The sequence below is a fragment of the Oncorhynchus gorbuscha genome, linkage group LG07, assembly GCF_021184085.1.
Source record: "Oncorhynchus gorbuscha isolate QuinsamMale2020 ecotype Even-year linkage group LG07, OgorEven_v1.0, whole genome shotgun sequence".
Lineage (NCBI taxonomy): Eukaryota > Metazoa > Chordata > Actinopteri > Salmoniformes > Salmonidae > Oncorhynchus > Oncorhynchus gorbuscha.
The window spans coordinates 55,223,432-55,243,418 of NC_060179.1; the positions used below are offsets into that span (position 1 = coordinate 55,223,432).

The 19,987-nt window shown below is 45.0% G+C and overlaps 1 protein-coding gene across 2 annotated transcripts; it reads left to right on the top strand.

Moving 5' to 3' along the window:
• Positions 1–828: 828 nt before the first annotated feature.
• On the top strand, positions 829–18,097 carry mta3 (metastasis associated 1 family, member 3). Of its 2 annotated transcripts, XM_046356825.1 has the most exons (20): positions 830–1,244; positions 2,923–2,990; positions 6,158–6,251; positions 6,417–6,555; positions 6,729–6,792; positions 6,906–7,023; positions 7,105–7,207; positions 7,285–7,384; positions 7,502–7,690; positions 7,981–8,055; positions 8,200–8,258; positions 10,304–10,422; positions 10,684–10,841; positions 11,005–11,227; positions 12,923–13,015; positions 13,185–13,346; positions 13,434–13,462; positions 13,838–13,968; positions 15,744–15,771; positions 17,553–18,097. In XM_046356825.1, the coding sequence occupies exons 1-20, from the start codon at positions 1,217–1,219 to the stop codon at positions 17,610–17,612; spliced, it is 2,040 nt and encodes a 679-aa protein (XP_046212781.1). In that variant the 5' UTR covers positions 830–1,216; the 3' UTR covers positions 17,613–18,097. The 2 variants fall into 2 exon arrangements, with proteins under 2 accessions (XP_046212780.1, XP_046212781.1); XM_046356824.1 differs by lacking the exon at positions 15,744–15,771 and having other exon boundaries at positions 829–1,244; positions 17,553–18,096.
• The last annotated feature ends 1,890 nt before the right edge of the window (positions 18,098–19,987 follow it).

Genomic DNA, 19,987 nt, shown 5'->3' on the forward strand with positions numbered 1-19,987 from the left:
TAAGATGGGCCAACATAACATCGCACACCTCATCTTTCCCAGGTGAAGTTAACCCAGCGTTACCTATTGCCCTTATCTCTGCCATGGTAAAGGGTGCATTCAATGCATCATTTACATCCTTCCTCCTATCCAGCACTCCAGGGTGCTCCTCTCTCATTCTCTCTCTCCCCCTGCCCCTCCTCTGACAAATTTGCTGAGCTATGCACTTCTACAAACGCTTCAGCCTTCATCTCTGCCTTCTCATCTCTTACTGCCACATCCTCCCCACTCGTCAACACTGGATAATCCCACTCCCTTCTGACCCCACTCATCCTCTAAATCATCCCCCACACTTCTCCCACAGGTGTCGCCCTTCCAATGGTGTCACAGAACCGACGCCAACGTGACCTCTTTGCCTGACGGATTATGTTGTCCTCACCAGGGCCTGCTCATACTGAATCCGATGTTGGAAGTTGTAAATGCCCTGTTCCTACTCCTCACCATTGCCCCACACTCCTCCATCCACCATGGGACTGCTTTCTGTCTTCTCCTCTCTGAACTCTTAGGTATAGCCTCAGTAGCTGCCCCCACTAAAGCTGTTATCACAGGTCCTGAAACTGATCGCTCTATGTGCATTCGAAAGTGTCACATAAACTTAAAAATGTAATGCTCAAGGGGGGCCGTTCATGCAGGAACCAATTGGGTGCTGGGAGGGAGGAAGAAGGGGGGGGTGTTCCTGCAAATAAAATAATGACCACACGCAGGAACGCCCCTAATTGCGGGCTGCAGTTGTCAGTATTGGTCCAGCGAACATAAATGTATTTTGAAAAAATGGGCAAGAATTGGCATTGCCAGCAAACGGAAATGTGTTAAGAAGAAATACATATACACAATATTTAAAAACCAGCTCTTCCCACGCCAGGGGCCGATCATCTCGAAAACTAAAGCATATACGATGCGTCGGCCCACAAACAATGTGGTTTCGGGTTGATCAGAGTCTTTTGGCTGTGTGTTGGGCTGTCTGCCTACTGTATTGTACTGTGAGAAGGCAGGCAGATAGGGGGCACCTCACCAAAATCTCCCGCTCAACTCCACATTCAACCCCCCCACCAATTTACCTTCTAACTTCAACGCATTTTAAAACCGACCACAGGATTTAAACATCTGATTGCTTTATTTATTGATTCTATTTTCGGTTAGTTTATGGTTTGTGTTTTTACACTCCGGGAGGGCAGAAATGGCCGCCAACATGTACCGGGTCGGAGGTATGTCACATTGTTTTTTTTTTTTATGAAGTCGAAACATGCAGATTTATCAATGCAGCAAATGTGTTATTTTATCTTATATATATATACCTGTGGTGTCATTTCTGATATTATACTTGCAAACGTGTGCTGTCATTTCCCGGAGAAACGCATGGATTTCCCAATATTTGCGATTCTAATGGGTCAGGCCTCGCGACTATCGTGGCCATACCAGTTAGCCCTTAGCTCGCATGCTACGCCGTAAACATTTACTATTTTCTTCTTTAGCTTTATGCAAGTATTTTCACTTTATATCCCATTTAATCCACACATGCACGGCCATGCATTGCATGATTTGCTGCGTGCGTGTTTGATTTACTTTGTTGTTTGGAATAGGTGCCTTTGTATTTGGCTCCTTTTTGGCACGCATCCATGTATTACGGCTCCTTATTGCGTTAGCTAGCAACTAGCCAACTACCCCCCCCCCGGTTAGAAGTGTAGGCTTTGTTGCCAATGCAATTAATTATCGTAACCGTTATAATAACGCTCTATTGTTTGACAGTGTGAAGGAACTGTCCCATACATCTTTATTTGGTCGTCTTACTGTTGCTCATATTCAGATGGCTACATAACTAGCTATGTGGTTAGCTTTACCAGGTTAGCCACCTAACAGTTAGAAAGCTGTTGATGGCATCCGACATTGTCTCATGATGGCGTCGCGGGAATGACTTTCACGTTTGCGAGGATAGCCAGCTACTGTTTTATGATACTTATCCCACAACATCTGTGCAACAAAAGTCGGCGGTAAAGGAAATTGTATTTCACCATATATATATATATATATATATATACACACACACACACACGCTGCTGGGTGAAAAAGATTTACTGGCAACAATGTAACGATTTTTTCCCCTACTTGGCTACAGAATATTGGAATGTGTCACGTGATGTCTAATTTGTTGTCATCTTGAAGCTAGTTGGTGATGTATTTTCCACCGAATGTCACTGTGTATTTTTCATATTGCATCAATACGATATTATTGCTATGATATCAACTCTGTTAATATGAAATCTGGCTATGGTTGTCTGTCTTTCTGAGTAGAGATGTGAACTGTGTATGTGCAGTATGGTAGCAAGCCATTTTGATGCCGGTTGACAGGCATCTCTATAGGTAGAGGTGCCACTCAGATCTGATTGACTTGTTTAACTCTGACCTGAACCACCAACTCTCAGAAGGAATGTGTGTGTGTGTGACTGAGTCTACAACCCACACAAGTGGCTCATCAATGTGAGCTGTGTACCCTGGCTCCCAGCATTTGACTACTGCAGCCTCAATGGGTTCTGGATCTTTATTTTTAATTTAATTGTACCTTTATTTTACTAGTCAGTTAAGAACTAATTCTTATTTGCAATGACATCCTAGGAACAGTGGGTTAACTGCCTGTTCAGGGGCAGAACGGCAGATTTTGTACCTTGTCAGCTCGGGGATTTGAACTTGCAACCTTTCGGGTACTAGTCCAATGCTCTAACCACTAGGCTACCCTGTCACCTAGGCAGGGTAGCCTAGTGGTTAGAGCACTAGGCTGGTGTTAGAACAGGGCTGGAATAAAAGCCTGCACACCTAGTAGTTATGGATATATGTAATGGTTATATGGCAGGCTGTGTGTTAATGTGATGTTATTCTGTTCTCTTCCAGACTATGTATTCTTTGAAAATTCCTCCAGCAACCCTTACCTGATCCGCCGGATAGAAGAGCTCAACAAGGTACTGCTCGTCCTGGAGTGTGTGTTTGTGTGTGTAATTCAAGTACTCTGGCCGATGTGCCTGAGGAGGGAATAGGTGGAATGCCTGTCTGTTTTGTGACTTTCCCTCTCTTCCCCTGCGCTAGTGTGTGTGCGCATGTGAGATTGTGTGTGTAATATGATGCGTAGCAACAGATGTTACCTGCCTACAATTGTCATTTTCAATCGGCAGGTGAAAATGGGCACAATTCCTCCCTTCCCCCTTGCTCTCCATCAGTATTAGAGATGTGACCAATGGAAACATTTTATTAACACTTAAACCTCCATTTTTCTATCGGTTTTCCGCTAAAACAATACAAATTCATAAAATTCCACGCAAATTCACAATGTAGATGGGCTACATCACGCTTCCCTTAGAGAGAGACAGATTTATAATATATGCTGCTGATGCTCTTGCTTTTAATGAGTGTAGCTTGTTTGTAATCACAAGTCATCAAACTGGCACTAGGCTATGGTCATAGAGCCTCCGGGTGGCAAGATATTAGGAGATCTAAGCTAATAGATGGAATTAAAATGACAGAACTAAAAGTTAAACAATAAGGACAAGCTACAACACCAAGAGCCAAACCGGTAGGCTGCTATTAAATAATCTGAACGTAGTTATTTACTGTAGGAGAAGGTGCACAGTTCAAGTTACAATATGTTGTCTCAATTAGCCTGGCTAATGCTAGCTAGCTTAACTAGCACCACTCTGTTTGATGCAGTCAAGACGGGTCCTATGTATTGAGATAATAAATAACTAGCGATTAATTAGTCTACCAGCGTGAGTCAATTTTGTTGCAATCTCTCTCTCTCTCTCCCCCTTCCCTGCTCCCCTCGTCACTCACAATTGAGCTGCTTCTCTGCTTCAAGCCTCTCACTCTACCTTGTGCATTACAGCTCTGGTTAGTAAAGTAGCTAAATGTACACTGGTCAAAAAAATAAAGGGAACACTTAAACAACACAATGTAACTCCAAGTCAATCGCACTTCTGTGAAATCAAACTGTCCACTTAGGAAGCAACACTGATTGACAATAAATTTCACATGCTGTTGTGCAAATGGAATAGACAACAGGTGGAAATTATAGGCAATTAGCAAGACACCCCAAATAAAGGAGTGGTTCTGCAGGTGGTGACCACAGACCACTTCTCAGTTCCTATGCTTCCTGGCTGATGTTTTGGGCACTTGAATGCTGGCGGTGATTTCACTCTAGTGGTAGCATGAGTCTACAACCCACACAAGTGGCTCAGGTAGTGCAGCTCATCCAGGATGGGACATCAATGCGAGCTGTGGCAAGAAGGTTTGCTGTGTCTGTCAGCGTAGTGTCCAGAGCATGGAGGCGCTATCAGGAGACAGGCCAGTACATCAGGAGACGTGGAGGAGGCTGTAGGAGGGCAACAACCCAGCAGCAGGACCGCTACCTCCGCCTTTGTGCAAGGAGGAGCAGGAGGAGCACTGCCAGAGCCCTGCAAAATGGCCTCCAGCAGGCCATTTTGAGGGTGGTAATGAGGGCCCGACGTCCACAGGTGGGGGTTGTGCTTACAGCCCAACACCGTGCAGGACGTTTGGCATTTGCCAGAGAACACCAAGATGGGCAAATTCGCCACTGGCGCCCTGTGCTCTTCACAGATGAAAGCAGGTTCACACTGAGCACATGTGACAGAGTGGAGACGCCGTGGAGAACGTTCTGCTGCCTGCAACATCCTCCAGCATGACCGGTTTGGCGGTGGGTCAGTCATGGTGTGGGGTGGCATTTCTTTGGGGGGCCGCACAGCCCTCCATCTGCTCGCCAGAGGTAGCCTGACTGCCATTAGGTACCGAGATGAGATCCTCAGACCCCTTGTGAGACCAAATGCTGGTGCGGTTGGCCCTGGGTTCCTCCTAATGCAAGACAATGCTAGACCTCATGTGGCTGGAGTGTGTCAGCAGTTCCTGCAAGAGGACGGCATTGATGCTATGGACTGGCCCGTCCGTTCTGGGACATCATGTCTCGCTCCATCCACCAACGCCACGTTGCACCACAGACTGTCCAGGAGTTGGCGGATGCTTTAGTCCAGGTCTGGGAGGAGATCCCTCAGGAGACCATCTGCCACCTCATCAGGAACATGCCCAGGCATTGTAGGAAGGTCATACAGGCACGTGGAGGCCACACACACTACTGAGCCTCATTTGACTTGTTTTAAGGACATTACATCAAAGTTGGATCGGCCTGTAGTGTGGTTTTCCACCTTAATTTTGAGTGTGACTCCAAATCCATGCCTCCATGGGTTGATACATTTGATTTCCATTGATTATTTTTGTGTGATTTTTGTTGTCAGCACATTCAACTATGTAAAGAAAAAAATATTTAATAAGAATATTTCATTCATTCAGATCAAGGATGTGTTATTTTAGTGTTCCCTTTATTTTTTTGAGCAGTGTATATATATATATATATATATATTTTCCTCCTGCTAAGGTCACAGCATTATTGCATTAAGTATTTGTCCATTTTTTTATGTTCCCTCTGATGATGATGATGATGATGATGATGATTGGGACCTGTTAGTGGTAGTTTTGTGATAACTGCACTGTGATTTTAATTTGTGAAGGGGGGAAAAAACAGTTTTTCGGTTGTCGTCATGTTAAGACTCCCAATTCTGTTTAAAGTTCACACCCCTAATCCGTACCTCCCTCCCCTCTCTCCTCCTCCATGCTTTTCCTCCAGTGTGTTTAATCTCAGAGGAGACAAAACATCTGTCTGACCAATCAGGCAATCAATCAATGTATAGTATCGTTTTTTTGTATAAAATGTATGTAAACCTTTGTGTAAATTCCTCTGTCTGTTTCTGTCTCTTTGTTGTCTTTTGCTAGTAGCGCCATATTACCGGGTAACATTCTGGGTATGTGTAAATGTAAAATGTACTTTGCAAATAAATAATCGTTCAGTCAGTGTTGTGGCTCCTGGGCCAGGGAGCAACGTCTCAGACGTATTACTTAGTCCCAGCCCCTCTCTCATTTCAAATCAAGACACTGTTTTTAGAGTGTGTGTGTATACTCTCTCCCCCCTCCCATAGACAGCCAGTGGTAATGTGGAGGAGAATAATTTAATTGTGATAAATCTGTTGTTTTAAGAGTTCACTTTACGTCTCTCTCTCTCTCTCTTCAGACGGCCAGTGGCAATGTGGAGGCCAAGGTGGTGTGTTTCTACAGAAGGAGAGACATCTCACACAGCCTCATACAGTTGGCTGACAAACATGCAAGTAAGTGGCTCTGTGCGTGGGGCCCGTCCGTCTGTCCATATGTGTGCTTTTGTGTAGTAGTGTAACAACTGGCGGTAGCTGAATGTCTGGAGAGTTTCCTGATCCTTACAGCAGGGGTCCAGGTTCAGACGGTCGTGTTTAGTGTGTGTGTGTGTGTGTGCGCAGAGGACTTAGAGGAGGAGAAAGAGGAGGAGAAAGAGAGTCCGTTGGAGGCAGAGCTGACAGACAAACAGAAACATCAGTTACGCCACAGAGAACTGTTCCTCTCCCGTCAGTATGAGAGTCTACCAGCCACACATATCAGGTACACACACACACACCCTACTGTAACAGGCAGTACCTCTGCATACCCACTCACCCAGCCATAAAACCATGTTAACACAGACAACGGTGCTCGTTTTCTCTCCTTTCACTCCCCCATCTCTTTGTCTCGCCCCTCGCCATCTCTCTCCTCTTTCTGTCTTTTTTTTTCCGCAGGGGGAAGTGTAGTGTGGCATTATTGAATGAGACTGAAGCTGTCCTCTCCTACCTGGACAAAGAGGTAAGAGGGCTTGTGTGTGTGTGTGCACCATGCATCCACATCTGCCATTAAAATGCCTACCATACGTCATCTTTGTGTGTGTATAATGTAAAACGTGTGTGTGTTTTATGTAGGATACGTTCTTCTACTCGCTGGTCTATGACCCTACCCAGAAGACACTGTTGGCTGATAAAGGAGAGATCAGAGTGGGACCACGCTTTCAGGCCGATGTACCTGACATGCTACAGGAGGGTAGGCACACACACACAGACATACTTACCATACGTTCTTTACACACACTCACACCCTCTGACTGTATTCATCTCTTTGTAGGGGAATCAGATGAGTGGGACCAGTCAAAGTTAGAGGAGAAGCTGTGGGATCCTGATTGTCCTCTCTCCAGCAAACAGATTGACCAGTTCCTGGTGGTCGCACGGTATGACATTTAACCTCTAACCCCTGACCTCTCAGTTCCTTGATCTCTAGCCCCTGACCTCAAAACTGTGTTTGTAGGGCGGTGGGGACGTTTGCCAGAGCGCTGGACTGTAGCAGCTCGGTCAGACAGCCCAGTCTACATACGAGTGCAGCTGCCGCCTCCCGAGACATCACACTGGTAAGACACACACACAATTTTTAATTGTCCTGGGTTTGGCTGTTCGTCTACGGCGGTAACCTTCTCTAACATCCACTGATCAACTCTATATCGTTCGATCTGCCTGTGTGTGTCTAGTTCCATGCGATGGACACGCTGCATCGTCATGGTTACGACCTGTCCAGTGCGTTGAGTGTGTTGGTGCCGTCCGGTGGGCCGGTGCTGTGTCGGGACGAGATGGAGGAGTGGAGTGCCTCGGAGGCAGCCATGTTTGAGGAGGCTTTGGAGAAATACGGAAAGGACTTCAACGACATAAGACAAGACTTTGTAAGTGTGTGTGTGTGTGTGTGTGTGTGTGTGTGTGTGTGTGTGTGTGTGTGTGTGTGTGTGTGTGTGTGTGTGTGTGTGTGTGTGTGTGTGTGTGTGTGTGTGTGTGTGTGTGTGTGTGTGTGTGTGTGTGTGTGTGTGTGAGATTGCCTGTGTATATAGTAAACTGTGTTTTGCGTCTGACACGTTGGGTTCAGAATTACCCTGGTCAGCCTGCTCAACTTTATTTTGAGGGATCTGACCCACAGACATCAAAAACATGAGTTAATAATACTTTTCTCTCACTTTAGCTACCGTGGAAGTCTCTGACCAGTATAATAGAGTATTATTACATGTGGAAGACAACAGACAGATACGTACAGCAGGTAAGTCTCGGTATCTCTACACCACTCCTGCTAACTAACTAGCTAGCTTAGCTGTTAGCCACAACGTAGCATCCAGTGCCAAGCTATCCTCTGGTGTTCCCTTGGCTTGCAGTCTAACTCTCCTCTCTGTTTCTCTCCGAGCAGAAGAGACTGAAGGCAGCAGAGGCAGAGAGCAAACTGAAACAGGTTTACATCCCCACATAGTAAGTGTATGTTTTAGAGGTCGACCGATTATGATTTTTCAACGCTGATACCGATTATTGGAGGAACAAAAAAAAGCCAATACCGGTTTTTATATATATTTGTAATAAATGACAATTACAACAATAATGAATGAACAATGAACACTTTTTTATTTTAACTTAATATAATACATAAATAAAATCTATTTAGTCTCCAATAAATAATGAAACCTTTTCAATTTGGTTTAAATAATGCAAAAACACAGTGTTGGAGAAGAAATTAAAAGTGCAATATGTGCCATGTAAGTTCCTTGCTCAGAACAAGAGAACTGGTGGTTCCTTTTAACATGAGTCTTCAATATTCCCAGTTAAGAAGTTTTAGGTTGTAGTTATTATAGGACTATTTCTCTCTATACCACTTATATTTCATATACCTTTGACTATTGGATGTTCTTATAGGCACGTTAGTATTGCCAGCCTAATCTCGGGAGTTGATAGGCTTGAAGTCATAAACAGCGCTGTGCTTCAAGCATTGTTAAGAGCTGTTGGCAAACGCAGTAAATTGCAGTTTGAATGAATGCTTACGAGCCTGCTGCTGCCTACCATCGCTCAGTCAGACTGCTCTATCAAATATCAAATCATAGACTTAATTATAATATAATAAACACACAGAAATAAATATGAGCCTTAGGTCAGTAATATGGTCAAATCCGGAAACGATCATTTCGAAAACAAAAGGCTTATTCTTTCAGTGAAATACGGAACCGTTCAGTATTTTATCTATTTATTTTATCTAACGGCGGCATCCCTAAGTCTAAATATTGCTGTTACATTGCACAACCTTTAACGTTATGTCATAATTATGTACATTTCTGGCAAATTAATTACGGTCTTTGTTAGGAAGAAATGGTCTTCACACAGTTCGCAACGAGCCAGGTGGCCCAAACTGCTGCATATACCCTGACTCTGCTTGCACGGAACGCAAGAGAAGTGACACAATTTCAGGCACCGCATCGATTATATGCAATGATGGACAAGCTACATAAACTAGTAATATCATCAACCATGTGTAGTTAACTAGTGACTATGTTAAGATTGATTGTTTTTTTTAAATAAGCTACGTTTAATGCTAGATAGCACCTTAACATGGCTCATTGCTGCCTGCGCTCTCGTAACAGGTGGTCAGCCTGCCACGCAGTTTCCTCGTGGAGTGCAATGTAATCGGCCATAATTGGCGTAAAAAAAAATGCCGATTTCCGATTTGTTATGAAAACTTGAAATCTGCCTTAATAAGTCAGCCCTTCCGATTAATCGGTCGACCTCTAGTATGTTTTGAGTGTGTGTGGGTGCACAATGTCCATATACACTACATGACCAAAAGTATGTGGACACCTGCTCGTCAAACATCTCATGGGTATTAATATGGAGTTGGTCCCCTCCTTTGCTGCTATAACAGCCTCCACTCTTCTGGGAAGGCATCCCACTAGATGTCGGAACATTGCTGTGGGGACTTGTTTCCATTCAGCCATGAGCATTAGGGCACTGATGTTGAGCGATTAGGTCTGGCTCGCATTCGGTGTTCGATGGGGTTGAGGTCAGGGTTCTGTGCAGGACAGTCAAGTTCTTAGATTCCCAGATTCGTGCCAGATAGTGAAGCTTGATTCATCACTCAAGAGAACGTGTTTCCACTGCTCCAGAGTACAGTTTTGGCGAGCTTTACACCACTCCAGCCGACACTTGGCTGCTCGGCCATGGAAACCCATTTCATGAAGCTCTGAACGAACAGATATTGTGCTGAAGTTGCTTCCAGAGGCAGTTTGGAACTCTGTAGTGGGTGTTGCAACCGACAACAGGCGCTTCAGCACTCGGCGGTCCCGTTCTGTGAGATTGTGTTTCCTACCACTTTGTGGCTGAGCCGTTGTTGCTCCTAGACGTTTCCACTTCACAATAACAGCACTTACAGTTGACCGGTGGCAGCTCTAGCAGGGCAGACGTGTTTGTCTTTAGTCGTTACATAGGATTGAGATTGTAAGCTTTGTTGTCTCCACTTTCCTCTTGTTTCGCAGCAATAAGCCCAACCCTAACCAGATCTCAGTGACCAATGGGAAGATGGCGACAGTGAATGGGGCGGGGCCTGGAGCCTACCATGCAGCGGGGGGAGGACGGGCCTGCGAGAGCTGCTACTGTAAGTACACTTTCCTCCCTTCATCCATCCATCCCTGATGAGACTGATGAACAGTGTTTAAGAGGAAACCATATTGATCATGTTTATTGATTATGCATTGATAAGGTGTATGAGTCCTTATATACGTGTGTGTGTGTGTGTGTGTGTGTGTGTGTGTGTGTGTGTGTGTGTGTGTGTGTGTGTGTGTGTGTGTGTGTGTGTGTGTGTGTGTGTGTGTGTGTGTGTGTGTGTGTGTGTGTGTGTGTGTGTGTGTGTGTACAGCAATGCAATCAGCCCAGTGGTACTCGTGGGGGCCGCCCAACATGCAATGTCGCCTGTGTGTCTCGTGCTGGATGTACTGGAAGAAGTACGGTGGCCTTAAGATGCCAAGCAGAGCGGAGGCGCCTGAGGAGAAGACCCCACCAAGCCCTGTGCCCAACGTAAGACTTCACCTTTAACTACCCCCACACGTCCTCTTTAACATTGTACACCACTCAACATAAAACCAAATTCTGCTTATACAATGTTACTGAAAGTTCAGAACAGTTGATCTTCTTGGTCATGGAGAACAGGTATTCATGTGAGCCTTCTCTCCTTCTCTAGGAGCCTCGGTCGCGCGGCCATGGCCCCCGCCAGTCCAGTCACATGGTGCCGGTGCGTAACAGCGGCAGCCCCAAGTCCTCCACGAAGACCAAGCAGGCCTTCCTGCTGCAGGCCACCCGCCTCACCAAGCTGGCACGCCACATGTGCCGCGACATCATCAGACTGCGACGCGCTGCGCGGCGCCCCTTTGTGCCCATTAACTGTGGCGCCATAAAGGCAGAGTGTAAGAGCTCCTTCAATTCCTAACTTCTGCCTCATGACACACACACGCACGAACACACACATACACGTACACACACACACACCGCCCCCCTCCTTCACCTTGACACCCCCCTTTTCACCCCACCTCGCTGTCTCCTCCCCACCCTCCCAGTCTGTCTCTCTCTCTGTTTTTGTTATATTGTATTATATTATTATTATTATTTTGGTTTTTGTATTCTCCCCGGTTTCAATAAAGACTGCCTGTCCTCATGACTTTTGGGTTTCATCATCTGTTCGTTTGTCTGTTTTTGGTTCGTTTTTATTTTAAATTTTTAAGCCACTGAGCCTTTAGAGCCGTTTGGAATCTATACAAGCACACAATCTTCTCCACACCTTTTCTCAGAAGTCATTTTCTATACATGCATGCCATGCACTATACATGCCCACCCATAGACAAACATGGATGCATATAATTGATGCTCTTCCTACTTTCCAGGCCAGGGTACATGATGGTTGTTGAATGTACGCGTATATTTAAGGTTGGTTAGAAGTAGAGGAGACGTATTTTACTAAGAGAAGCTCTATTTTGCACAGTGTGTGTTACACTTAATGAGCCTTTTTGTATGTGTGCTTTTCTGCGTGTGTCGGTGCCTTTTTCGGGCCAGTAATTGTGTGTGTGATTTGCTTGAGAGCAGTTTGATTTAGAGCTCAACTGACGACCAAGGAGGGCGATAAAGCGGAATTGGACATAAAGGAGGGAGGGAGGGAGGAGGGAGGGGGAGTTGAGGCAGTAGTGGATTCTATGAAGATGGTGGTAATCAGATCTCCATTCTCTGCTTTTCTTTCTGAGTTTGAAGCTTGTTTATCATTTCCTGTTTCTGTGTTGCTCTGTCAGCCCACTCCCATTCCCGTCCTATAAGCAACTCTTACATGCCCATATCGGGACTTTCCTCTGTCCCAGTCATATGGACTCATCTCTATTTCTCCTACCTTGTCTTCCTCTCTCTTGCTCTTCAACTGTCTCTCTCTTCCTCTCTCCAGCGCTCTCTCCATCTCCCTCTATGAATGTGACGGTGGTTAACTAATAAAGTCACAGCTGAAACCATCCTCTCTTGAGTCCTTGTGCTTCATGTGTCTGTGTGCCTGTCCATCACGACACCAAACATACCGATTGGCCAAACATACCGATTGGCCAGAGGATCAGACGAGGCCTGCCCCAACAGCATGGACTCCCTGCCTGCTTCCATCACACCCTCAACATGCTGTGTGTATGTGCATGTATGTGTTTAAACATTTTTTTTTAGGTGTTGTGTTTATACTTATATTCAGTTTGTGTGTGAGAGAAAGCACTGCTACTACGTCTCCCCATAACCATCTTATTCAGAAAGTCATCTATAAAACACGCGTTTGTCTCAAACTGACTGCTCTCAACTTGGACTGAAGCTAGATAGTTGTGTTAGCAGATCAGCAGTTGCACAGCTATTATTGGTGGGCTACAGTTAGTTTCGAAGCCTTCAGGTAAATTCCGCCTTAAGAGATTAAACAATACCAGGAAACTGCACCGCTTGCAACAGGCACCGGTAAATAAACCGATGTTCACACCTTTAGTCTCTGAACATGTCTCCATATTCCTGACTGAATGACAGTACAGCTGCTTTGTTTGTCACTGGCGGTGTGGTTGGTCAGTAGATGAGCTGCTGTTTGGTGATTGGTCTAGATATGTTGCGGGTGTCGGAGGGGCACGTCGGGCGACCACCTAGAATCCGGACTGCCCAGAGGAGCACCCTGGCTAGCGTCTTGCAGTTTCTGGGTAACACACACACACACACACATACCGACTCACAATACCTAAATGATGGAGCAAATACGTCCCACGGCGTGTTCCTATGACAGGAAGTAAGGAATGACACTCCTATGATGACAAGAACCTAAAATAGTTGGTAATATGGGTGTCAAATCTGTAATGTAATGTGTTCCAGAGTCCCGCCCCGCGATTCACGCGCCCCGTTCTCACCGAACCCTCGGCTTGCAAGCCCCTCCCCCACGCCGCCTCCTCTCTTCTCTCCCTTACGGTCCACACGGCCTTCTGGGTAAACGCAGCTTCCACCACCACACCAGAGCCGAGCCGGAGAAACGCCCAGGTACACACTCACACACTTACACGCACACGAACAATCGCACACACTCCTATTTATCTCTATCGTGTTCTCTCCTGTGTCCTTCTGTAGAAAACCCAGGGCAGACAACGGGACCAGTGGTGAGTAACAGTCTTTCCTTTACGTAACACTTTACATACTGTAGGTGGCGCTCCTACTTGACTTCATTGCAGACTCATCCCAGATCTCAAAACACCTGGAAAGGTTTTTAATATATCTGCTAATCACATCATATGACATCCCATTCTGCCCAATTGCTGCCAAGTTGATGACGAAGCAACTCAACCATTGGTTGATGATGCAATGCAATGTCTGCAATGTCGTCGGGCAGCAATTCAACCACAGACTTCAAATACAGCCATTTAAGGTTGTCTCCGCAATATTACATCCTTTAACATGGCAGTTTTTTATTGGATGATTATGAGGTGCTTGTATTTGATTGGCTCATTCTAATTGTTTATATTGGTTCTTCCCAGCACAACGGCCGCAGCAGTGGTGGCGGAGGGACCAGGGGCAGTGCTAGGGGCGGAGTCATGATTAGGAAGCGACGCCCAAACTTGATCGATGCCCCTGACGACAGCTTTTTCGTCGTCTCCCGGGAGACCAGGTAGGCATGGCCTCTGATTGGCTGCTGGGCTAATGATACGTTAGACTGTCTTATATGTGATTAGAGCGTGACGGCTGATTATGCCTGGGACTGACAGCTGATTGGGTTGAAGAAGCCATGTCCTGACAAGCTTCGACAACCATGACTCACCGAGCACAGAGATAGAATAATAGAGATCAGGATGTAGAAATGAAATGAATAAACAGGCCACTGCTGAACGTTGAGATGCATCAGAAGTTGAGTCTGGGTCAAAATGGGTCAAATTGGTCTGGAGATGCACACTAAGAAATGAGGGTTCCTCAAGGGTTCTTTGGGAAGGGTGATGGTTCTATGTGGAACCATACTGACCCAAAGCACCCTTTGAGCTCTTCAATGGTTCTTTTCACTTCAAAAAAGGGTTCTTTCCTCTTTTAGTGATAATTCAAATGTAGGGGTGGTGGCTCATTCAAATATTTTGGGTCGAGGTTTGCGCACACAGCTATTTTTGTTCAACCGTGAGTGAGTGTCATTACAGTTTATCTAATCTGTTATGTTATGCTATTTCATTTTGACTTATGACTATGGCCAACGATGGTGTCGTGTGAAAGACTCGCGTAAAACTCACGGTTGACTAAATCAGTAGTTCTCAATTCTCTCCTCAGGGACCCCCAGCCGTTCCAGAGCTAGCTCACCTAATTCAACTTGTTCATACACACAATAATAAAATGTATGGCATTTTAACAATTTAATATGGCTAATAAACCAGAATTAAAACCCTGCATGGTTCTACAAAAAAAAAGTTTGTATTGAGAAAGGTTCTTTATAGAACCGTTCTCCATAAAGGTTTTATAAAGAACCATAAAAAGGGTTATTTTTAGCTCCCAAAAGGGTTGTAACCATAGCGGAACCCTTTTTAGGTGCTCTACAGAACCTTTTTCAATTGTTCTTTATAGAACCTTAGGAAAGGGTTCTTTATAGCACCATACAGGTTCCATTTAGAACCTTATGAGCGTGGTTCTTTATAGAACCTTCAAAAACCTTCCGCTATGGTTACAAGCCAAAGAACCCTTAGTTGCCACTATATAGAACCATTTGTTTTTAGTGTGTGGTCTATGGAAATTGTTTTGCTATGCATCAACTTGCTAGGTAAAGGGATAGTTAGTTGAACATTCGTTACAGGGGGTCATAACTGTAGGGTAGACAGGGCTGAGACTGAGGCCACTGCTAAGCTGATGAATGGGACTCCACAGGTAACCAAATAGGCTCATCTCATACAAAACACACTCACATAATTTTATGTATCTTAATGTACACACACACACACACACACACACACACACACACACACACACACACACACACACCTGGGCCCGTATGCAAAAAGTGTCTCAGAATAGAAGTGCTGATCCAGGATCAGTTCCATATAACGTTGTTACGACCTCAAATGCAAAATCCTACTCTCTTAAGAAGAAAAGGGTTCCAAAAGGGTTCTTCGGCTGTCCCCATAGGATAACCCTTTTGGATTTCATGTAGAACCATCTGTGGAAAGGGTTCTACATCGAACCAAAAAGAGTTTTACCTGAAACCAAAAAGGGATCTTCAAAGGGTTCTCCTATGGGGACAGCCAAAGAACCCCTTTAGGTTGAAGATAGCACCTTTTTTACTAAGAGTGTACCTTAGCACTCCTGCTCTGAGACTCTTTGGGAATACAGGCCCTGACCTCTCGTGCCCTGTTGCATCGTGGGTCGGCGTGTGTTTCCCTTCGTGTCAGTGACTGGCTGCTTGTTTCATTTCAGTGCTGCAGCCGTTACACACCTGCTCACGGTAAGCCCCCCACCCCACACACACACACACATACACACACACAAACACACTCACGTACACACGCACGTGCAAGCACACACATACAAACGTGACCTGGGTTACCTGTGGAGTCTGTTTCTCATTTGTGGATCGTACAGTCCAGTCAACGGGATAATGCACTCACACACAGACAGACACACACACAAACAGACACACTCACTGTGTCCATGAAAAATTGCCAACCTCATCACCCCCCTTGTTCCCTGGATGAAGGGTTATTTTAGTCTAACTGTCTGAAATTGACCAGGCTTCAGTGGAAATATCATTACTGCACCACTGGAGCATCCACTTACATGCCACTGTGTGTGTGTGTGTGTGTGTGTGTGTGTGTGTGTGTGTGTGTGTGTGTGTGTGTGTGTGTGTGTGTGTGTGTGTGTGTGTGTGTGTGTGTGTGTGTGTGTGTGTGTGTGTGTGTGTGTGTGTGTGTGTGTGTGTGCGTGCGCCAGAACACTTCCTCTTCCCAGAATCACAGCTGGAATATGCTAATGTGTCTCATCTGATTGGCTGACACTAACGACAGATGATGGAGATGCTCTATGCTTTATTAGACCCAATTAGAGCTCAGGTAGAGGTCAGGCTGGTGGTGTGTGTGTGTGTGTGTGTGTGTGTGTGTGTGTGTGTGTGTGTGTGTGTGTGTGTGTGTGTGTGTGTGTGTGTGTGTGTGTGTGTGTGTGTGTGTGTGTGTGTGTGTGTGTGTGTGTGTGTGTGTGTGTGTGTGTGTGTGTTTGAGAGATTACATATGCCCGATATTTCTAAACAGGTAGAGATTAGTCTCCCAAGGGTCGGCAGACAGCTTGTCTCCCACAATGACAATGTTCCAATTTACAGGTGTGCCAAGGTTCATGCGTAGGTTGGGCAAGGCAGAAATGGACATACAGGAAATCCGTTCTGAGCCTTATGCCTTAAACATCCCCACCGGACACAATATTTGTAACTAGCCCGATGGAGCTTGCAGACAATATTTGTATTTCCCAAGTAACTAGTTTGCATGCACCATGACAGCTAACGTTAGGGTAACTAGCTTACAACCAATATAATAAGCCTAACTACTGTATGTGCATCCGTGTTGTGTCTACCTCTGTCATGTTTCCGAGATCATTATTGTTCAAGAGCAAGAATTACCATTCACATTTTTTTAAGTTACCGAGAAAATCCCCCATATTCCCCAGACCTAATGCTGTTGCTCTAGGTCTGGGATTTTCGAGACTATGAAAGAATATATTCAGTAAAAGACTGTGTGTGTGGAACACATATATTTTCCATGACTCTGTGACTGGTCCTGCCTCACTAGATGGAGTGATCGATATTACTGATTATATCACAGAGAAATTCTCTAATAAACACTCAGACATTCACCAGACAGCCCTGCCCTCAGGACCCATATCTCTCTTCATCTCCCTCTCTCTTTCCTTGATGCAGTAAAACACAATGGACAAAACAACATAATATGCACGCACACACTCACACATATTGCCTATATTAGCCTAATTAAATCCCAGCGTGCACTGTACTGGAGGAAATTGATACATTTTTCTGTTCAGAGAAATGATGAACAACCCTGAGAGACCGAGAGAGATAGAGAGAAATGCTGTAGTAATAGACTCCCTGCAACAACTGCCCTTTACTTCATGTATCGTTCTCTGTGTCTCTTTCAATGTTTTGGCAGAATAAAAGGTTAGAGTGAGACGTGTGTTCTAACGTTCTGTTGAGTTCCCCTCTGATGTCATATCCTGTCTCTCCAGGAGGGCCAGGCGGCTGCTGTCACGGTCCCAGCTGAGACGCGCCTGTCGGCAGCCCTGTGAGCAGATCACCCTGCGCAAGGCCTCCCAGGCACTATCGCAGGGGCCGCTCCATGCCCCTCCACACCCCCACCCCAGCCTCAGGATGAGGGGACCCATCGTTATCCACGACTGACCACTGACCTCTGACCCTATCTCTCTGCCATGTTTGTCACCTGCCTATGCTCTACATGCAAGACCCTAACCCTATTTTCACCTGGCCCCCGACCCCCGCCCTGCCCATCGCCCACTTAAAAAAAATATTGTGAACCTCCCCACCCTACGGAGTCTGACCCTTCACCTCGGGAGGAAGTGATGTGCTGTGTTGCCGTGGGGACAGACAGAAAGTGGTTCCCACCTGTACAGATTAAACTTCCCTGGGACAGAAACCAGTGTGTGCGTGTGAGAATTTATGTGTTTAAGCACGAGTGTGCACGCGCAAGGATATGAGCGTGTGCACGAGTGTGTGAACTTGATGTTTTTTCTTCTTCTGTACCTGCTACATGCCAGTGAGTGGGGTTTGTGATATATATATATATATATATATATATATATATATATATATATATATATATATATATATATATATATATATATATATATATATATACAGTGCATTCAGAAAGTATTCAGACCCCTTGTTTTTCCATTTTTTGTTACGCTACAGCCTTATTGTAAAATAGATTAAATTAATACAAATCCTCATCAGTCTACACACAATACTCCATAATGACACAGTGAAAAACATTTTTTTTTAAATGTACATTTATTACAAATAAAAACAGAAATATCTTATTTACATAAATACTCAGACCCTTTGATATGAGACTCGAAATTGAGCTCAGATGCATCCTGTTTCTATTGATCATCCTTGAGATGTTTCTACAACTTGATTGGGGTCCACCTGTGGTAAATTAAATTGATTGGACACGATTTGGCAAGGCACACACACACCTGTCTGTATAAGGTCCCACAGTTGACAGTGCATGTCAGAGCAAAAACCAAGCCGTGAGGTCAAAGGAATTGTGCGTAGAGCTCAGAGACAAGATTGTGTCGAGGCACAGAACGTGGGAAGGGTGCAAAAACATTTCTGCAGCACTGAATGTCCCCAAGAACACAGTGGTCTCCATTATTCTTAAATGGAAAAAGTTTGGAACCACCAAGACTCTACCTAGAGCTGGCTGCACGGCCAAACTGAGTAATCGGGGTAGAAGAACCTTGGTCATGGAGGTGACCAAGAACCCGATGGTGACTCTGACAGAGATCCAGAGTTCCTCTGTGGAGATGGGACAACCTTCCAGAAGGACAACCATCGCTGCAGCACTCTACCAATCAGGCCTTTATTCACAAATTTGTATAAGCCATTTCTCAGTAAATGGCACATGGCAGCCCGCTCGGAGTTTGCCAAAAGGCATCTAAAGGACTCTAAATAACCAAAAGGCATCTAAATGACAAACAAGATTCTCTGGTCAGATTAAACTAAGATTGAATTCCAAGCATCATGTCTGGAAGAAACCTGGTACCACCCCTACAGGGAAGCATGGTGGTGGCAGGATCATGCTGTGGGGATATTTTTCAGCAGCAGGGACTGGGAGACTAGTCAGGATCAAGGGAAAGATGAACAGAGCAAAGTACAGAGAGATCATTGATTATAACCTGCTCCAGAGCGCTCAGGACCTCAGACTGGTGCGGGGGTTCACCTTCCAACAGGACAATGACCCTAAGCACATATCCAAGGCAATGCAGTAGTGGCTTCGGGACAAGTCTCTGAATGTCCTTGAGTGGCCCAGCCAGAGCCCAGACTTAAACCAGATTGAACATCTCTGGAGAGACCTGAAAATAGCTATGCAGCGACACTCCCCATCCGACCTGACAGAGCTTGAGAAGATATGCAGAAAAGAATGGGAGAAACTCCCCAAATACAGGTGTATCTAAGAAGACTTGAGGCTTCTAATCGCTGCCAAAGGTGCTTCAACAAAGTACTGAGTAAAGGGTCTGAATACTTATGTAAATGTAATATTTGATAAAATATCTAAATACCTGCTTTTGCTTTGTCATCATGGGGTATTGTGTGTAGATTGATTGAGGGGAAAAAGTATTTAATCCATTATAGAATAAGGCGGTAATGTAACAAAATGTGGAAATAGTTAAGGGGTCTGAATACTTTCTGAATGCATGTATATATACAGTGCCCTCCGTAATTATTGGGACAGTAAAGCATTTTTTCTTCTTGAAATTAAACAAGGACTATGAGGTTAAAGTGCAGACTGTCAGCTTTAATTTGAGGGTATTGTCATCCATATCGGATGTAAATACCCTCAAAGAATTACAGCACTTTTTGTACATCCCCCATTTTAGGGGAGCAAAAGTATTGGGACAAAATCACTTATATGTGTATT